The 20,041-nt window shown below is 37.5% G+C and overlaps 2 protein-coding genes across 3 annotated transcripts; both read right to left on the bottom strand.

Annotated features, from left to right (window-relative positions):
- Positions 1-499: 499 nt before the first annotated feature.
- Positions 500-5,699, bottom strand: LOC115422715 (60S ribosomal protein L22). 2 transcript variants are annotated; one of them, XM_030139205.1, is made up of 4 exons: positions 5,603-5,699; positions 4,768-4,878; positions 3,527-3,651; positions 500-690 (listed from the first exon to the last, which is right to left on the bottom strand). In XM_030139205.1, exons 1-4 carry the CDS (start codon positions 5,612-5,614, stop codon positions 546-548), a joined length of 393 nt encoding a protein of 130 aa, XP_029995065.1. In that variant the 5' UTR covers positions 5,615-5,699; the 3' UTR covers positions 500-545. The 2 variants fall into 2 exon arrangements, with proteins under 2 accessions (XP_029995065.1, XP_029995066.1); XM_030139206.1 differs by having other exon boundaries at positions 4,768-4,875; positions 5,603-5,659.
- Positions 5,700-11,060: 5,361 nt separating this feature from the next.
- Positions 11,061-20,041, bottom strand: icmt (isoprenylcysteine carboxyl methyltransferase). Its single transcript, XM_030138044.1, has 5 exons — positions 19,796-20,041; positions 17,706-17,794; positions 15,264-15,433; positions 13,693-13,910; positions 11,061-13,386 (listed from the first exon to the last, which is right to left on the bottom strand). Exons 1-5 carry the CDS (start codon positions 20,012-20,014, stop codon positions 13,207-13,209), a joined length of 876 nt encoding a protein of 291 aa, XP_029993904.1. The 5' UTR covers positions 20,015-20,041; the 3' UTR covers positions 11,061-13,206.

Here is a 20,041-nt window from a genome sequence, read left to right on the forward strand (position 1 = left end):
GACTCTCCTGTAGTACCTTTACTTCCACACTAGATGGAGCCAGTCTCATCAGGTAGAACATTTCATTGTACAAGGTCAGGGGTAAATGTAGACTTCATTTTGATTTCAAAATTGCAGATTTCAGCAACAGGAAAAAAGTTCGCATTCTGAAAAATGAAATTCCATACATTTTCTGCAACTTTTGACATTTTTCCTTAATCGTATCACTCTTCAAAGCTTGGAAAGTTACATTTTAAAATTTGATGACCTTTCAAGGTAACCGTGGAAACCTGTTTAAGGAAATATCTGAGAGGACACTGGGGGATCTGTCAGTCAGCCATTCTATTTCTATTCTGATTCTATTTCCCATTATGTGCTTTAACTCCGAGCTAAATTGAGGATTTTTTTTTTTATTATTTTGCAGGTTCCATAAATAATTTCAAAACTTCACAAAGTGGATGAAATACTGTATTTTTTTATGGAAACAAACCTACCTACAACAAAGACAACAACTGCAAAATGTGGTACTGTAAAGACCATTTATTTTAAAGTAAAAAAAAAAACATTTAATCTTCATCTTCTTCCTCCTCTTCATCCTGGTTAATCTGGAAGTAGCGGAGCTCGTAGCTCTCCTTGGTGTTGGCCACAACACGCAGCCAGTCACGAAGATTGTTCTTCTTCAGGTACTTCTTGGTCAGATACTTCAGGTATCTGCAGCAGAAACCGAAGCACAGTGGTCAGTGTGAGATGTTCCACACACCTGTCACATCGTGTGTCTTCATTTGACCTCAGCTCCACATCTGAGTCCTGAAAGCAGCTTCATGTGCATATTAGAGCCTTTTGAAGGACGTGGCTTATGGGGCTGCTACTTGGAGCCTGTAGTGCTTAAGTGGGTGACAATATGATCTGTTTCTACAGCTTTCATAATCACCATACACAGTTTTGCCTTTCAGGCTTTTGTTGCCAACATTGCCAACTAAATAATTTACAGAATATGTTTTTATCTTGTTGAATAACAACTGAAGTTCCTCTTACTTTAAAGGGGTCATATTTTGCTAAACCCACTTTTATTAGTCTTTGGTTCATTTATTTGTGTATTTAGACCCTAATAGTTCATAAAGTTTGAATTTGAACCCTCCATGTGCTGCAAAGTTATCTTTATATTAATTTTGGTGAAAATCAAGTGGATTTCTACAACCTGTTTTAATTCCTGCTTAATTTGTTACGTTTTAGAACTAGTTTCATCACGACATTTGCACATATAAGGTCAAGACTTCCAACAAACATTTCTCAGAGTACGACATAATTCTTTGTCAGCAGCAGCATTTGTAGTCCATACTAAAACTATGTCCAAACTTCGAGCCGATTACCTAAAATATTCAGTTGTTGGTTGAACGGGACAGAGCAGCACAACCCACAACCTGGAGGGGGCGGGGCTTGAAGTGGCTCTTTTGTATTTAAAGGGCCAGCGCTCAAAACGACCTTTCTGGTGTCATTACTCAGAAATAGGGTTGAAGATGGACCTGTGGAGTTGAATTAATGAAGAATTCAGACCCAAGCAGAGCATTTACAGTTTATGTAGACCACAGGGAAATGTTTTAAATGTATAATTCCATTTAAAACAGCAAAATATCACTCCTTTAAGATAAATAAAATGGAAAAAACATAAGCAATAAATCACTAGTTTCAGACTTGTTACTTGTCATCTTTTACACTTTGTCTTTTTGCACATTTGGTTTTCACAAATTATTACAAACAAATGTGTGTAACCTTTTTTCAACTTTAACTCAGGATGTTAAACTGGAACAAACACTGATTTGACATTTATTGTAATAACCATCAGTCTCAACTAATAAGATGTCTGGCTGTCACTCAGCTTTTAAAGGGAGAAGATGTGTTTCATATCAAAGCTACATGCCTTAATTACTTTGCATTAATCCAATAGTAGTGTGCAATTGTTTCTGTAGGTTCCCAGTGGGTTTTTTGTTCAGTGAGAAAGTAGAACTGAGGTACGGCAGAACATGAATGTCTAAAGGAACAAGTCACATTTTGTTTAACTCTTTCACCACCACACACATTGAAGCTAGTTACTGCCCAGTGTCTGATGCGGTACCTCTCAGTGTAATGGTTCTGCTCCATGTCCTCACCTATAACATTATCAGTCTAAGCTGGATTCACTGTAAAACTGTCTTGGTAGCATGTTTCTCAACTTCCATTCTCAGAAAAACACTGCCATTTGCTTACAGCACCAGCAGACAATTCCATGCCATGCTAAATATATTTACATTTACGCATTTGGCAGATGCTTTTTTTCAAAGCGACTTACAGGGGAAAAACCAAAAATTAAAGAAAAATACAAGAACAGTATTTTTTTTTTATATTTTAGAACATCAATGTTATGAGACGTAGTGGATGATCTGCCTCATGAAACACTCCAGTAACTGTCGAGCACTTCCCAGCTCCTATCTGGAAAATACTGACTGAACTGCCCTTACCTAAGTTGAAATTAATATTTACAGGGTTCTACAAGTTAAATTTAAGACTTTTTAAGACCTTCTTAAGGCTACTTAGAACTGAATTTAATGTCTATTTCACAGCCATACTGGCAAAAAATTTGACTCCTAAAATTTTGGAAAATGTAGTTATTTACTCCAACGCCTTGATTCCCACCATTCCGAGTCATTTCTCACCGCGGGCTGAAAAGTTAGCAATAATTGGATCTTATTTCAAAATAAATTGTTGGGTTGGAACTGAGTAGACTAATGCTGTGTTTCCACTACGTGGTATCGGCTCGACTCGAATCGACTCGACCTTTTTGCATTTCCATTACAAAAAAGGACCTGGAATCTGGTACCCGGTACTAGTTTTTTGGTATCACCTCTGCCGAGGTTCCAAGACTGGAGACCAGATACTAAAATGTGGTATGTAAACACTGCAGACCACTGATTAGTCAGAGAGTTGTCTCTGTGACCTGCTGTTTTACAAAAAAACAGATGCGGAAGTTGACAGTAAATATAGCAGTCGGTTAATCCACATGATGACAGCCTGTAAAACTACACCATGGTTTGTTGAAGAGGTTCAGATGTCAAAGTTCAGTTTGAGCTTGATGAGACAACACACAACAAGCAAGTTTATCACAAACTCTCTGAGCACATGACACGGAAGTAACACACCGCAACACTATGACGTCCAGGTACTCTAAAGTCGGTAGTATCCTGTAATGGAAACAGACTCCAGGAATAGGACCTGGTACCAGAGTGAAGTCAAGCCTGTTCCACATAGTGGAAACACAGCATAAGGTTACTTGCTTTGCAGTTTGGACATTTAACAGATACATTTAAACATAATACAGCCAACAAGTTTATAGCAACATAACTTAAGACCTACAATATCAAATTGAATACCTTTTAAAGGCTTTTTTAAGGTATTAAAATGCAGATTTGTAAATTCAAGACTTTTAGGACTTTTTAAGGCCCCATGGGAACCCTGTATAGTTGTATAAAAGTAAAACACAACAGAAGATGCATGAGGACGTGTGTGCTGTTACCTCTTAGAGAAGGGCACTTCAGAGGACACTGTGATCTTGCTCTTGCTCCTCTCAATGGACACCACTCCTCCTCCCAGATTACCGGCCTTCCCATTTACCTTGATGCGCTCCTGAAGGAACTGCTCCTGGAAGAGACAAGACGCAATTGTTCAAACATCACACACACAGCACAACTCCCTGTCAGTTATGTACTCTTCTCATTTTGTATTGCTCAAACAACAAGTCAGTAGACAGGCAAACACTATAAATGTTTAGATAAAAGCATGATGGAATAGACATGTTCTGCATGTTAAGTTCAGATACTATAAAAGATTAGCAATGATGGCATGAAATCATTCTATAACACTGCAGATAAAGGTTTATCCAGCTGATGGTGTCACCTCAGTTTGCCATGTGTCCACTGGCTGCTTTTAGATGGTAGTGTTATATTGTGTAGGTATTGCTAGGCAATCTCAATATTACAAATTGTTTTTGTACTCTGGCGTAGATGGCGTATCTGCTTTTCAAGGGGTCATACATATTGTGTCAATGAAAATGAAATTAACACCAAGTTCAAAATTTCCCTAGCCAGACAACATTCATTTTAAACAGTGCGTTTGTCAGTCTAATAACATTATTTTACAGAGTGCATTACACTAAACACCTCGGTTTGAAGCATCACAGGTTGCTAGGCTGTTGAGTTTATTTCAGTCCATTTATACCAATTACTCAGTAGGTGGTATTTTACAGGTTTTATCCATAATCTAGTTTGTTCTGCAATACAGCAATTACATTAATACTTGGCCAATTTATAATGAATGCAGGAAAGGCTGTATGAAGCTATTATTTATCCAGGGACTTGATCTGTGCAATTCCTCTAAAAAGCAGATCTGATGACCAAGAAAAACTGATTTTAACCAATGATCATGGGGAAACTGCATCCCTACCGTTACCTTGCAGATACTGAGATGTTGCAGCCCTGCTGTTCGAAAGTGAAGGTTCATTGTGAATTTTTGGTCTGAGCAGGACTTCACCCACACCTCTGCCAAGGAAGATTAAACAACTGCCCTACTTATATGATCCAACCCAGACCCAGTGATGTGATGAAGAACAAATTTCAACTTTAATAGTTCTCAGAGTTGCGTCTGATAAACAGGAATCACTTCCACCAGTGTTAATGGTGGTGAGTGAGCTACAATGTGTAAACAAACAGGTTTGGTCTGACACATAAACTACAAACATTTGGTAGCTGGTGAACTTACAAAGTTGGCAGCATCCATGATTCCATCTTCAACAGGATGGGTGCAGTCCAGAGTGAACTTCAACACCTGCTTCTTCTTCTTTCCACCTTTGCCGGTGTTCTGCTTCTTCTGCTGAGGGACAGGAGACAATCAAGTCAGCTGACACAACACAGAGGGAATCCTCCTGAGGTGGTAATATGGACCTGGACGTCATGTCCATCCACTTATAGAAAACTGCACGTTGTACTTGACTTTTAACAGTGTTTATCAGTTGGTATATCATCTAGAAGTATACTTTCACTCAGTTACATTTTCAACAATTATTGGTCCAGTCAACATCTGTCAGCCGTGGACAGTGGATTTGGTAAATATAAAAATGCGGTTAATAGTATGCTGTGGACAGTACAGACCTATTATTTACACATATATCTTAAACAACACCATTTAGTTCCATAGCACCGTAAACAAGTTCCGACATTGTGTGCGGCTAATGATAGAGCTGCTAAACTCTATCACGTCAGTCACCGACGACCGCTATTGCACATCTGTCATTATACATCAGGAACCACCAAGTTAAATTCACCCTGTCATATAACATGTACAGTCTGTGTGCGTGAACAACGTGTTCTTCACTATTTATCGTCGTTGTTGTTTAGCTAACACTGGTTAGCCTCAGGCCACAGACAGACTCCGGCTACCATTTTACCTCGACTCTCACATTAAAGCACCGACAAAAACAATGTTGATACTATTCTGAATTTTCCCTCGTATTAATCACGTCCTGCGATTCGTCTCTGAATTTTAAGTCGAAAATTGCACACTTTTAGTCGATTTGCGAACACGCGATCACACTTACGATAGGCGCCATGGCGGAGAAGCTAGCAGAAAGGAAGAGCGAGGTGTGCGCATGCGTCACATTTGGCCGTAATAATCAACAGCCGACTCATCGCTTTCATCCATTTATCTGACATCTACAGCGTCCACTGAGTGAGAAGAAATGTGTCTCATCTAATATTTCTGCAAAGAGTTAAGTATGGAAATTTGGAATGCTTTATGGATATGGACACCTGCCTCAGGCAAAAGTATCTGTACCTCACAGAAAACATAGGCTACGGAAACAACAACAAAATGACTACATTTGGTCTCCTTTATCATAGCTGACAGTTTACACACAGGATCCAAAATGTATGGCCTGTTTCTGCCACCGAAAAAAATAACCCCATGATATGTCATAATTATGAGATAAAAAAGTAATTATTGTGAGATAAAAAGTCATAATTATGAGATAAAGAGTCAAAATTATGAGATAAAAAGTTATAATTATGAAAAAAAAGTCATAATTATGACATAAAAAAATGTAAATTATGTGATACAACTGTGCATGTGCCACAGTGGTGCAGGTCAGTTGTTGTGCCATAAGAAGCAGAAATACATGCTTGCATTGGTACTTCAGAAAAATTTAATCAAATGAAATTAAATTGTTGCATTCATACGGTGACATGGTGGTGCAGTCATGCCTCGCAGCAAGAAGGTCCTGGGTTCGATTCCACCAATCAATGGGGGTGGGCCCTTTCTACTCTGGCTTGCTCCCACCGTCCATGCACTGATTGGTTAATTGGTGTGAATGTGAGAGTGATTGTTTGTCTCTATGTGTCAGCCCTACCATGAACTAACAAAATGTCCAGGTGTACCCCGCCTTTGCCCATAAGTAGCTGGGATAGGCTCCAGTGACCCCTGTGACCCTAGTGAGGATAAAGCGGGTTCAGATAATGACGTAGAAGGACATCCTGGTATTTTGAATGGATTACATCTAACAAAATGTTTCTATCTTACTAAACAGCATTGATTTATGGGTATTGGTTCAAAAGGATTCATTAGTGCATCCACTCTACTGTCTACACCACAGGTGTCAAACATGCGACCCGGGGGCCAAAACCGGCCAGCCAAAGGTTCCAATCTGGCCTGCGAGATGAATTTACAAAGTGCAAAATGCAAAAATTAGCCTGAAGATATTAACAGTCAAGGGCATCAAACTCAAAAATAATTGAATAATAACCTAGAAATAATGACTCCAAATTTTCTTGGTTTAATGTGAGAAAAATAATATGATATTATGCCTATAAATCATGGCAACACCATTTTTTTCTCTTTGATTTATTGCAAAGAACATTAAATTCTGATATTCTTTAACAATAAAAATGTCAATAACCTGAACAAATATGAACAACCTGGAATGTCTAAAGAAAAATAAGTGCAATTTTAACAGTATTCTGCCTATTTTGTGCCTTGGTAGATCTGATCTTTAATGCACATGTAGAAATCATAAGTTGAGACATAATATTGCTAAAATTGAACTTATTTTTCTTCAGAAATTTCAGTTTTTTCCAGTTATTCACATCTTTTTTGTTTTGGATAGAAACAGTGTCATCATTTAATGCTATTTTTTGCACTAAAAAATTTGGAGTTGTCATTATTTATTATTATTTTTATTTATTTTATTTTATTTTATTTTATTTTATTTTTTTGCTTGTCCGGAGACCAGTAAAGCTGGAGATCAAATTGGGCTGAATATGGCCCCTCAAAGAAAATGAGTTTGACACCCCTGGTCTACACCATTCAATTTGACAAAGCAAGAAAAAGACGAGTTATTTACAATAAATGTCTCAATTTTTATTTCACCCCAGTGTTCAGAAAATCTTTGTGAATGAATGCACAGTAATCAGCCAACAGCTGGAAGTCAGAGGGACAAACTACATATGCTGTTGGCCTACAATTCATAATATGTTATACAGTCAAAGTGCAACACGACTCAGGTGTACCATACATTTAAAAAAAAGAAGTCAAAAGCATATGCTTCTAGGTTTCATTTGTTTCCATTATCTCACCACAGTGGATTTCACATATATGCTACAAGTGTGTTATTTCAGACTGTAAGCACTCCACACACACCCCACAACACACAGGTACTGATTCACTGCATTAAACACATCCATCATTCAGGAGATTGGCCCATTTGTCAACATTAAAGCAGAAACAAACCTAGCTGACTGACTGTCATGGGTTCCAAACTATTCCTGAGTAAGTGCAATCACTGATTAATTAAATGTACATTATAGCATGAAAATGAATGAGGGCTGAGTATCATATGAAAGGTTTTACTGCATGCATCAGATCAATATTTGAGAATTTCATCATTTCACTCACGTTCAGTCAGCATATGTTATCATTACAACTTCAAAAATAGATGAATAAAGACAAAGCAAATGACGTAACTTAAATCAAACATGAAGAAACTGTCGCGAAAACAGGTCAAAATATTATAAAATGTTCAGCTACTAAACATTAAACATTAAGTTCAGCTCTGATGTGTCACTGCTAACAGCCTTCTTTAACTTTAGAAGACCCAATACCACTACTAATAAACAACGAATAAATACAATATGGACTTCTATTATCTTTGAGTTGGAGTCAGATATGTGCTGGTAACTGGTAGTTTTTTCTTTTTCCTTTTTTTTTAATGTTAATCCATTTCTAAAAAAAGTCCATTAACAGTCTGTGCATTGATTCCTGGGTATAGTATTCAGGCTGGTTTTTCCATCAAAATTCTTGTGCTTATTTCTTACACTCTAAAGCAGCGGTGTCAAACATGCGGCCCGGGGGCCAAATGTGGCCCGCCAAAGGGTTCAATCCGGCCCCCGGGATGAATCAGCAAAAATTACACATAAGATATTAACAATCAAGGATGTCGTGGTCGTTTTTGTTCAGGTTCCACATACAGACCAGTGTGATCTCAACTAAAATAATAGCATAACAACCTATAAATAACGACTCCAAATGTTCTTAGTTTAATGTGAAAAACATAATATTACATTACATCTATAAATAAGTAAGGACAACTCCAAATTTTTCTTTGTTTTAGTGTAAAAACTTACATTAAATGATGAAAATATTAACATTCACACACTATCCTTTAACAATAAAATGCAAAAAACCTGAAATTTTGAAAGTGAAATTTTAATTATTAATTATTCTTCCTGTTATTAAATATTTTGTGCCTTTGTAGATCCAATCCGTAATGTGCATGTATAAATGGTAAGTTGAGGTGTAATATTGTTAAAATTGCACTTATTTTTCTCAAGAAATTTCAGGGTTTTTTTCAGGTTGTTCACATCATTTTTGTTTGGATAGTTTGCAAATGTACATATTTTTACAATTTAATTTTGATTGCACTAAAACAAAGAGGAAAATTTGGAGTCGTCATTATTTACAGGTTATTATGCTACTGTTTTACTGGTCCGGCCCACTTGAGATCAGTTTGGGCTGAATGTGGCCCCTGAACTAAAATGAGTTTGACACCCCTGCTCTAAAGGCTTCAACACAGTCAGCTTGTGTTAAAAAAAACAAACAAACAAACAAAAAAACTCATGGGCAACTCATCACCGAGACATCTGCACTGGTAAATAAATTACTGGCCTGTGCTGTACATGCTTATTAGTTGCGTTCTTCATAAACAAGATGAAATAGCCATATTTTAGTATTTAATCTTACACAATTATCTCCAAAATCCAGATTTTCCAACAGATCGCAGCCCCATGATTCTTAGATACAAGTGGAGCTCTACAACACAGATGAATTCACTCCATTGGGTTAAAAATACATGAATAAAACTGTTTGGAACATGAATTCGTTGCTGTTGTCGGTTATGATTTGCTGATAGTAACAAAAGTAGAAAAAAATAAATCACCAGTTATTTAATAAATACAAGGATGTATTTATCACTGAGTTTAAAGCACTTTATAAAAATAAGGTTTCAGACATTATAGTAATGGAAGGTTTATATGTTTGGGGGGGGGGGGGTTGGCCCATGAGCTGACCAATGGGTCAATGTTCCTCAAATATTCTGCAGATTCCTCATCTCAGTAACACACCCCTTTGAATCTACATACAATACATGTTTCTAGGGGGTGAAAATCCACAGGAGACTTTTAAAATATTTTTCATTTCTTGTCAGTCTTTGAAAAGAAAAGAAATGTGAGAGTTGTTTTCCCCAAACCCTTAAACCTACAGTACATACACATCTGGCCTTTGGTTTTTTTTATAGCAGTACACGAAAATGACAAGAGTAAAACAAGACAATTATTAACTAATGCAGATGGAAATGATACAGAATCACAGTGCACTTCAGTAAAGTCAAAATACACTCAGATAAAGTTTCATTTCTGGGATTTTTTTTTTTTTCATAATTTGGCACAAAAATGAACTTGGACTTGTTTGTGACCTCATGGAGAACATTTTGAGCCATGACTGCATGTAACTGAATGAACTCCTTGTATAGATTTTGACTCCAGACTAGCAGACATATCTGAAAGAATGCATGGTTCTTGTTTACATATAAATATTCATACAAAAAATAATCAATAAAATGAGCTGTGTCTTATTTGTCCAATACTGAACTACAGTTTAACATAGGTTTGTGTGTGGGGAGGGGAGGTGGGGGGGAGGGGTGTCATGTGACATAGTGACTACTACATTGGACAAATAAGTCAAAGCTCACATTACAGGATTTCACTGCTGCTTCTATTTATTTTTATGGAAAAATCTGCCTTTTTTACCCAGTAGATGATTGACTATTACAGGGTGCTTGCTCTATATCCAAATGAAAATTTCAGCTTTTTTCAAAACTGCAATTTCCTTTTACTTTGTGTACTTTTATACTTGCATGCCTACTTTATTGGTTGAGATTGTACCTGTTGTGTGTAGCAGAAAAGTGAATTTTAATAAATGTATGAGTGAATGCATAATTTGTAGTAAATTGTTTTACTCACAGAAACGTTTTGAAAACTAATGAAAATCACAAAAGAGCATGGATATCACACAAACAAATTTTACTAGAATCATTCCAGTCCGACTGGTTAGTGAAATCATATCAATATTTTATTTTGTTTTCCTCATGTGTTTCTTATTTTACGGGATTATGTGCCTTTGTACATACGCTAAAATTTGACTATGAGAGAAACTTTTTTCCATACTTTATTAAGACTTTCACAAAAAACTCCAGACTTTTCAAGGTCTGGAAAACAGCGTTTTAAAATTCCATACTTTTTAAGACTTTCAAGACTTGCACAAGCACCCTGGATTAGGCTGAACTTTAGGAACAACTTCATTGAATAGGTGTCCAATGGGGTTTCTCTTTGGTGATTGCTGTGCACTGATGTCAAATGATAAAATAGGGCGATGGCATCAAAAAACACAGGAATTGACTTAAAAACAAAATGAGACAATGAAGCGAAGACAGAAAAACAGAACTACTTTGATATAGATGAAAGTGAGCTATATTGACTTCATGCACATATGTATAGAAACGCATGTATTTATTAACACATAGAGGAATATCATGTCATGTGGTTTTTCTAGTCCTATACAGATCGATTCTACAATAACAGAAATGATGAATTCAGTGACGATACATATTCAGCCAGTGTTTACAGTACTGGTAAATGGAGGTTCGTCCATTTGAAAATAAAGTGACTCAAAAACCTGATAAAAACTTTACATTCTTTACACTCTCAACTTATTCTATTATAATAATTCATGATAAATTATTTTTAAAACTGCTATTTACGTTCCAATCGCAAACATCTTCAAACCCAAACATTTCTGTCTTTAAACAGACACACGTGTTGAGCGGTTTTGAAAAAGAACTGAATGATGACTGATGGACATGCTTAAAAAAAGAATACTTCAAAATCTTTGGAATATTTGCCAGTGATCTGTATGTTCTGTATGTTCCAAACTGTCTGCACATCCTCATTTCTAAATAATGCTACTGATGATACTTCACAGTTCTGAGAAGGCAATAAAGTCAAGTAGAAGCTGTTTAACTGTTCTGGATGATCTATAGCATGTTTGGAACATACAGCTGATCTACAGCAGATCAACGGTGTAGAAATGGATTAAGTGGAGTGAAGCATTCTGTTCATCAGTGTAAACACAGCTGCTACGTTCCACCTGTACAGTCTGTTCAAACACACAACCACATACAGGACACACAGATTCCTCTAATCATTAAAAATGGCTCCCTCTAAAGATACAAGGGCTGGGCATTATATCCATTCATTCACTTTCTGAACCGCTTAACCTTCGACAGGGTCACAGGACCTGGAGCCAATCCCAGCTCCCCTCGGGCAGAGGTGGGGTACACCCTGGATGTGTCACCAGTTCACTGCAGATCTGACATAGTGGCAAGAAAATGTATGCGAACCCTTTGAAATTTCCCAGTTTTCTGCATGAAATGGTCATAAAATGTGATCTGATCTGGATTTAAGTTATTAGTATCGACAAACAGCATGTTCTCCACCTAAAACCTCTCCAACAATTATAATATTCATGGGGTTATTGAACAGACCTATTAAACACCCTGAAGTGAAGGGTTTTTGTGACATCTGTCTGGCTTAAACGCATCGTATGCCATTAAGCATTAACCCACTAAGATCAGAGGCAACATTTGTATGTCTTTATCTTTACAACAAAGTGTGATGTTTCCGTGGTTTTATCTTTTGCTGAAGTTGGAGCAAATCTTTTCAAAAAAATGTGTAATTTAACAGTTTGAGTTTGTCACTTGTCGGGGGTTTCATATCCCTTTTATTAAATTAACATTGTTTGACCTTGCTTGTGTCCATTTCATTGGAATGAAACATCATGTGAATAAAATATAATATATGCCACTAAACATAATGTGAATCAGCATTTAAGGTATTTTATTGGGTTACCCTTTAGCGAAACACTAAGTTCTATCACACAGTGTATGTTTGGTTAATAACGGAAGCGGTGGATCTGCTGCAACTGATGCCTTTAGCCATTGTTTTGACTGAGAGATACCTAGTGCTAGAAATGACACACAGTGCATTTAGCAACTTAAAGTAGATACATATAGCATATATCAGGAAATATATGTGGAGATACAGTATTGTCCAGCCCTAAGGTCCAAATACTAGATTTTAAGATGATTTTCACCACAGTTCACATAAAATGTGAACTTGGAAAAATTTACCTCAACATTTGCCACTGGCAGAACACAACAGCCATATGTCTTTGTTGAATTCTTACTGGGCCCAAAGGATTCTCATACTTAAACACAACAGGTCAACAGTGAAAACACCAAGCATGGACAACGCATGCAAACAGAGGAACAACAAATGAGGTAATGTTACTGGACTACATGGAATACAGAAGAGGCTGTTTTGTCTTTCTAACTGGATTTTAAATGTTGGTTTAAAAAAAAGAAAACAAAGCAGCCCAGCTGCGTGCCTCTGTCCTGGTGGCCATGGTCTTGGTCCTGGAGCTCAGTGCTCATCCAGCTGCAGGGTTTGTCCTCGGAGAGCAGCCGCCATGGCAATGCCACATACTTATAAGGCTTGACCTGCTGTAGAGCTTGAAGTCTGTTCTTTCCAGCTTCTGACACTAGTTGACACGGATGCCTGTGATAAAGGGCAGCCCCGTGGGAACCTTCTTCTTGTACTCCACATAGGCCTCAGCAAAGAAGTGGATGAGGGAGACCTCCTCCTCTTCAATCCGTTCCCGGAAGAAACGCCAGCTGGCTATCGTGTAGCCCAGTATGCACACAGGGTTACACAGCATGACCTGCAACACACAGCTCTCATTAGTCAGACAACATGTGATCAATGATCAGAGCTTCAGAGCCTCTGACTGATGTGCCTGGAGTCTGAAGCTCCACTGGTTCCTTGTTCCAATAATCAGTAAACCTAAAGCATAATGGTACAGCAGGGTTAGGCCTTAAGGAGGTTGAAAAATCCACATCCCATGTTTTCCCTGACCCAAAATAAATGCCCACTGCCCTCTGTGTTTGTGGCAGAATTATGAATTTTACATGACCATAATAAATACATACAGAAACTAAGAAAAGACCAAGAGCTGCTGAGAACAGACCTGTGTTCCTATGCTCCAGTAGAACCAACCCACATAAGACGGGTGTCTGAAGTAGGCGTAGACCCCGCTGGTGACCAGCACGTGGCTCTGGGCCTTCTCGTTCTGAACGATGTGGTTGAAGTTGGAGCCGGCTGTCAACATGGCTGCCTTACGCAGGGCTTCGCCACACAGCACCATGACCAGACCCACGAAGCTCAACCAGTTCAGCTGCTTCAGCTCTGACAGGACAGACACAACATGATAGAAAGTGGACAAAACCTTCTGTGACGTCACCCACCTTACCTTTCTTGTAAACAGATGTGTCAATCAATAATAACCTATTAAAGTGCATGACTTTGGACAGTGAGAGGAGGCCTGGGTACCTGGAGTAAACCCATGCATGCACAGAACATGCAAAAGTCTCCAGTTGGCCAGGTCACTATTCAAACCAGGGCATCGCTCTGCTAATTTAATAATAAACTGTCCACACAGACTAAAATGTTGGACACCAACAAGTAACTTCAGCTGCTTCATGAAATTGAATACAAACAGTGGTTGGTGAACAGTAATGTCAAGATCATGTAATGTATGAACACACTAATTAACGCTACCTGGGGTAGTTGACAAACCATACAAACCAGTACAAATGTATGTGAACAGTACCTAATGTAGCCAAGTTATGCCAACAGGCTGGGTATTTTTGAGGCTCCTGAACAGAACCATTTTTTCTTTTGTCAGCTACACCTATTCTGCACCTGCTTTTACTAGGAGGAACAGTACGCACTGTTTGACAGACAGAAGGTCCTGTGGTCCTGATTCTCCTGTTGTGGTACAGAGATCCTGACCAACTTAACTGCAAATTTCCCCATTGTGGTACTAATATGGATTATCTTATTTTACTGGCATAGATTTGGAGTTGGCACATTGAAATATGCACAGTAGGTGAAAATGATATAATGCAGAGAACAATAATGCTAACTAAATGTACCTGTCTGCTGTAAAAAAACACCTATCGGCATTATCTTGAAAATGACCGGACACTGCTGATATGTGATGTCACTCCAAGTAACAACCACTGTTCAGGTTTCAGCGGGACAGAATCTTATGTTTATTTGTGATTGGGTCCAAATGTACAAAAAAAATAAAATGCTTGTTTTGGAAAATACCCATATAAGCCTGGTTAGGGTGACAGGTTTAGTTAAAGTGGAAACCATTAAAATTCATTCTATCCTCATGAATCAACTTGATATGGTGAATGCTGGACGGAATGCTAGTTAACATCCTGCACGAACATTTGAGCGATTGTGCACATGTACCTTCTTTACTGCTATGTGTTCTGATTAAAGCTCTTTCTAAATCATGCCTTCGTTGATGAAAATGTCAATAGATTTAGATTTCTTGTCATTTAGTCAGTATATCATCTCATTTTTAGCTCTTTTGAAGCCTAATTCTATATACCTTTGATCTTTTTTAAATCACTCAAATTTGGCTGAGTGGCACATTGTCTACATAGATTTTCTGTTTTTAATACTGAAATAAACAGGTCAAAGGAAAATCTGAGAATAGTAATGACAGTAAACATAAACACCAACCTGGAAATGTGAGTTTCTCCACAGTGAACTCCACCCATGAGGAAACGGCAGCTATGGTGTACTCCACACTGTGGTTAAGGAGAAACGAGTCCAGAGACAGGCTACGAGGGTTAATAATGGCTGTCACCAGATACTCCGAGTAGTGGAAGAGTGACAGGGAGCACATGTACCTGTGGAAGGAAACCATTAGTACACACTTTCAGGCTGCAACAGTCCATTATTACATACAAAAGTCCAAAAAATGAGAAGGCAGACACTGGTAAAAGTAGGGGTATTAGTTCAATTTTACTGGAGTAAAAGTAAAAACAAGCACAGGCTTTGAAATGTACTTTGAAAGTCCGCCTCTGAAGAACATTTCTAGCAGCTATTTGTGTCCAAAGTGAACTGCATTGCACTGTCATGTTAAGTACATTGATTTAACAAATGTTATTCTGTGTTCTTTTTGGGACTAAGATTATCCTACTAATGTCTTAGTACAATGAATTTTGATTCTAACTGTGAACGCCGTTTTCATTTTTCATGCCATTTTCATTATGCTGCTTGGCCTATTGTATCTTTCTCACCATTTGTCTCTAACAGTTTTTGTGTCTTTTACAATATTTTCACCTTATTACCAAATTAGTCTTGTTTTATGTTTCACAAAATTTGTGTCTTGTTCATCTCTTATGAATAATTTTTCATCTGAGTTATTATCAACAAGATGAAAACATTGATACATTCAGATGACATTTCTATTATTGGTACTAACAGCTGCAGTAGTAGTTAAATGCACTGTTAGTACTTGTATTTGAAGTAGTAGTATAAACAGTTATGGGTATTTGTACTAGTTACACTAGCACCAGCAGTTCTAGTTTTTAACACTTATTGTTCAGTTCGCTGTGCATTCATATGTCTCCCGCATCCCCCCCCTCTACCCCCTCCCCTCCTCTCCCTTTAGCCCTCTCTCTTTAACACCAACTGGTCAAGGCAGATGACCATCTTCCAGAAGTCAGGGTCTGCCTCAGGTATGCCTCTTCAATGGACGTTTATCCTAGTCGCTGTCAGCAAGTGTTTGCTCCTGGAGGATTCTGTTGGGTTTCTGTAAATTGACTTAAGAGTCTGTAAAGTGTCATGAGATAACTTTTGTTATGATGTGGTGCTATATAAATAAAATTTGATTGACTGATGACAATGTACAAAAAATATACCCTATAGAAGGAAGAAAAATGTGTACCATAATAAACTACCATAATATAAAATGAGGCTTACGCTGTCGGGGGCCAATAGCAAAGGTAAATCCCTGAAATCCCCCCAATCTCAGCTATATAATAAAGCAAATAAACGACACAATGTACAAAAGATACCAACTTAATTTTGGATTGGATTGATTGACATGAACTAAATTTGAGCTTGACTGGCTGACTATATCCATTAATAATGGACAACAGAAGTGCCCCCATTTGGATAAGTGATAATATTCATGGAACACCCATAATCAATAGGTTTCTTCCCCTAGGGGTCACCCATGTTACTGATTAAGGGGGATAGTTATCACGTTCACACGAAGGATATCCAGCCTGAATAATGTCAGAAAATTATTCGCTGAATAATGTCGGAAAAGATATTAGATATTTGTTAGAAGATCAACATGAACTAAGTTTGAGCTTGACTATTTCATTAATAATGTCCAAAAAACCTGATTTTTCAACAGAAGCTCCCCCAACTATTTGAAAAAAACACACCACCTGGTGTCAAAATATGACATCATGTACCTCAAGGTAGTGGCATGAGGAAAGGTAACTGTTAGACAATCGATATGAACTCAGTTTGAGCTACATCGACCTGATAGCGGAAGGATAATGGTCAGAGAACCAGCAAAACTCCACCTAGTGAATGAAAATGACACCATATGAACTCTGGATGGTAGCAAGAAAATGGACATTTGTAAGATGATCAATATGAACCAAATTTTATCTCAATCAGCCTATTATTGCTCGATTTCTGTTCAAAAAACTGATTTTCAACTAAGCACTCTCATTTAGATGACTTATAATACTCATCGAGAAGCTGAAATCAATTAGGTTCTTCCACTAGGAGTCCCCTATGTTGGTTATCAAAGGATAAGAAATCCAACCAAATCTGTCCTAGTTATGACATTCAGGATATCTGGAAACTCCATTTTGGGAATATATAAATACAATGAAAACAATAATTGTTGTTTTTTTGTGACACGACCTGTCCTGTGATTAACTGCCAACATGTCCAGGGTGTACTCAATCTTTGCCAGTGGTAGTTGAGATAGGGTCCAGCACCCCACAACCCTCTAGGATTAGGCTATTTAGAAATTGAATAAATGTGACTCAACCTCCTGACTACAACTGCTGGGCCTAAGCCCCATTCTGATATACTGATGTTGCTATGAGCTGCTATCTAAGCTTGTGTATGCTGATTGCATCTACATACCATCCAAAATGTGTCCAGGTGGTCTGAGACAAGCTTATGATCAAACCACAGCCAAAAGTAACTCCAAGAAAGCAGGCTCTCACAGCAACCTGGAATAGAAATCAGGAAAAGCCAAATAAACCTGGATCAAACATCCACATGAACTAAGATGACAGGCTTACACACAACTGCAGATCCACATGTAGGTGTGATGAGACTTACGGGAAGCTTGGGTCACACATGCAGAGACATGTGTCCTATATGTTCCAATCATTCATAGTTTTCAAGCTCCTGTCCTCCCATAACTTTAATTCATGACTTTAATGGGATCAATTTTATATGGATTTTCACACTTGTGTCAGTTCATGCTTTTTTTTCTTGCTTACATGAAGTAAAGATGAAACATGAATCAAAAATACCTTTCTTTTATAAGACTGATAGCATGTTCACAATAACCACATTACAACAAGCATTAGATATATTAAAGAACTGATTAAGAATGGTGACTATGGTTGTTACTAGGGATGTAACGATTACCGGTATAACGATAAACCGCAGTAAAATTCCCGACAGTTAGTATTACCGTTTAAATTCTAATTATCATGATAACCGTGTTTGATTACCGCACTTTGAAAACTTATGGTACTGCTCATTTCCTGGAGAAGCAGCAGCACTCCAGACGCTATCTATCTATCTATCTATCTATCTATCTATCTATCTATCTATCTATCTATCTATCTGTGAAAAATAAACTAAAACAACTCAAACTTGATATGGAAAACGGTCAAACAGTGTCCATAAAGTGACATCTTTAATGCACATTTGTATGTTTGATTGTTTACATGTTAATATTTTAATGTTTCTGCAACATAAAGTACATTGTGGCTATTATTTATTTATTTATTAAAATACAACTTGGTTAAATTATTTCTGTGTGTGTATAAGTACTTTTTGAACATTTCGAGCACAATTTGAACAATATCACGATAATAATGATAACGGTGATAATTTTGGTCACAATAACCGTGATATGAAATTTTCATATCATTACATCCCTAGTTGTTACACCCACAAACATCAACTAATCTGATCACTTGGCAGAAACTCAATGCATTTGGGCCATTTCCAATTTCTTCTTATATATTACAAATGTCGTACCACATCATGAAAAAGTGCCAACCATATTCAAATAAATGTATTGGCAAGAAAGTGAACAGCTTTGGAGATATTAGTTGTTGAAAATCTTTTTTTTTTTTTTTTTTCCCCATTTAAGGTTAAAGATAACGTTTTTATCCTGTACCTTTGGAGGAGCAGTAGAGATTTCAACTTAAAGCATTAAAAATTAAACAACTAAAAAGCTTAAGAGACACAAATCAATCTCAATAATTCATTCCTAAAAAAATAAATGGAGTAGAATCAGACTTTACCCATGGATTTACAAAAGAATAAATCACATTATTATCAGATAATATCATAATATGTGGACTTGGAGGACCACTGAGAGTTGTCATGGAGTGTATATCTTTAGCATGGGAGTTGGTCAAGTTGCACCCTGTGTTTCTTCTGTTAATTATGTTGCTATCCCCTCACTGCCCTCTTAACTTAAGGTTATCTTTAGATCAGTAAGCATCCTGTCAGTGACATAAACAGAACTCGCCATGGATGTTTAATATACTGCATGCAGCAAAACACCACAATGAACTAACAAATAGCTGAGTTTTTATCATTTTCTCTTTTACAGAATAAAAAAAATCTTATCTGGGTTACAAGAAATATCATGTAGGAAGTAGGCCACAGCAGCTTTACTGGGCTTACGTTTCTATTTAAGGCACATTAATACGAGCTGCCTGGTTCCTCCTTAGCTAATGAGCTTAGCTAACTAAACACAGAGCTCTTACAGTAGCTAGCTAGGCGACTTACCCATCATTAGCAGTGGAACACTTAAGTTAAAAGTGTTTAAAGGAGTCGTGTCATGTTCCGCAACCTTAAAATATATGTGCTAAATTAAGTAATTTACTTCGGAATAAAACTGCTGTATATATGTTTAGTCTAAATTGAGATGAAAACCTCAAAGCCAGACAGAAAGTTGGCTAGCCACCGTTAGTGCTTACCTTGTACAGTGGTCCCCTGTACACGATTAGCAAGAGGCCGTTGATAACTGCAATATGGAAGCAAATCGCAATTTTTCCGGGAGTTTCCGTGAGGTAATCAAAGACCCAGTCGAGATGTCCAAACCAGACTCTGATCAATGGAATTACTAAAACGCTAAGTCCTAAAACAAAGCCGTTTACACTTACTCTTCCTTCTAGCACCAACTTACTGCCTGCCATGATGGAAGTCCTGAGATACAGGAAGTA

The sequence above is a fragment of the Sphaeramia orbicularis genome, chromosome 7, assembly GCF_902148855.1.
Source record: "Sphaeramia orbicularis chromosome 7, fSphaOr1.1, whole genome shotgun sequence".
NCBI classification, from domain to species: Eukaryota; Metazoa; Chordata; class Actinopteri; order Kurtiformes; family Apogonidae; genus Sphaeramia; species Sphaeramia orbicularis.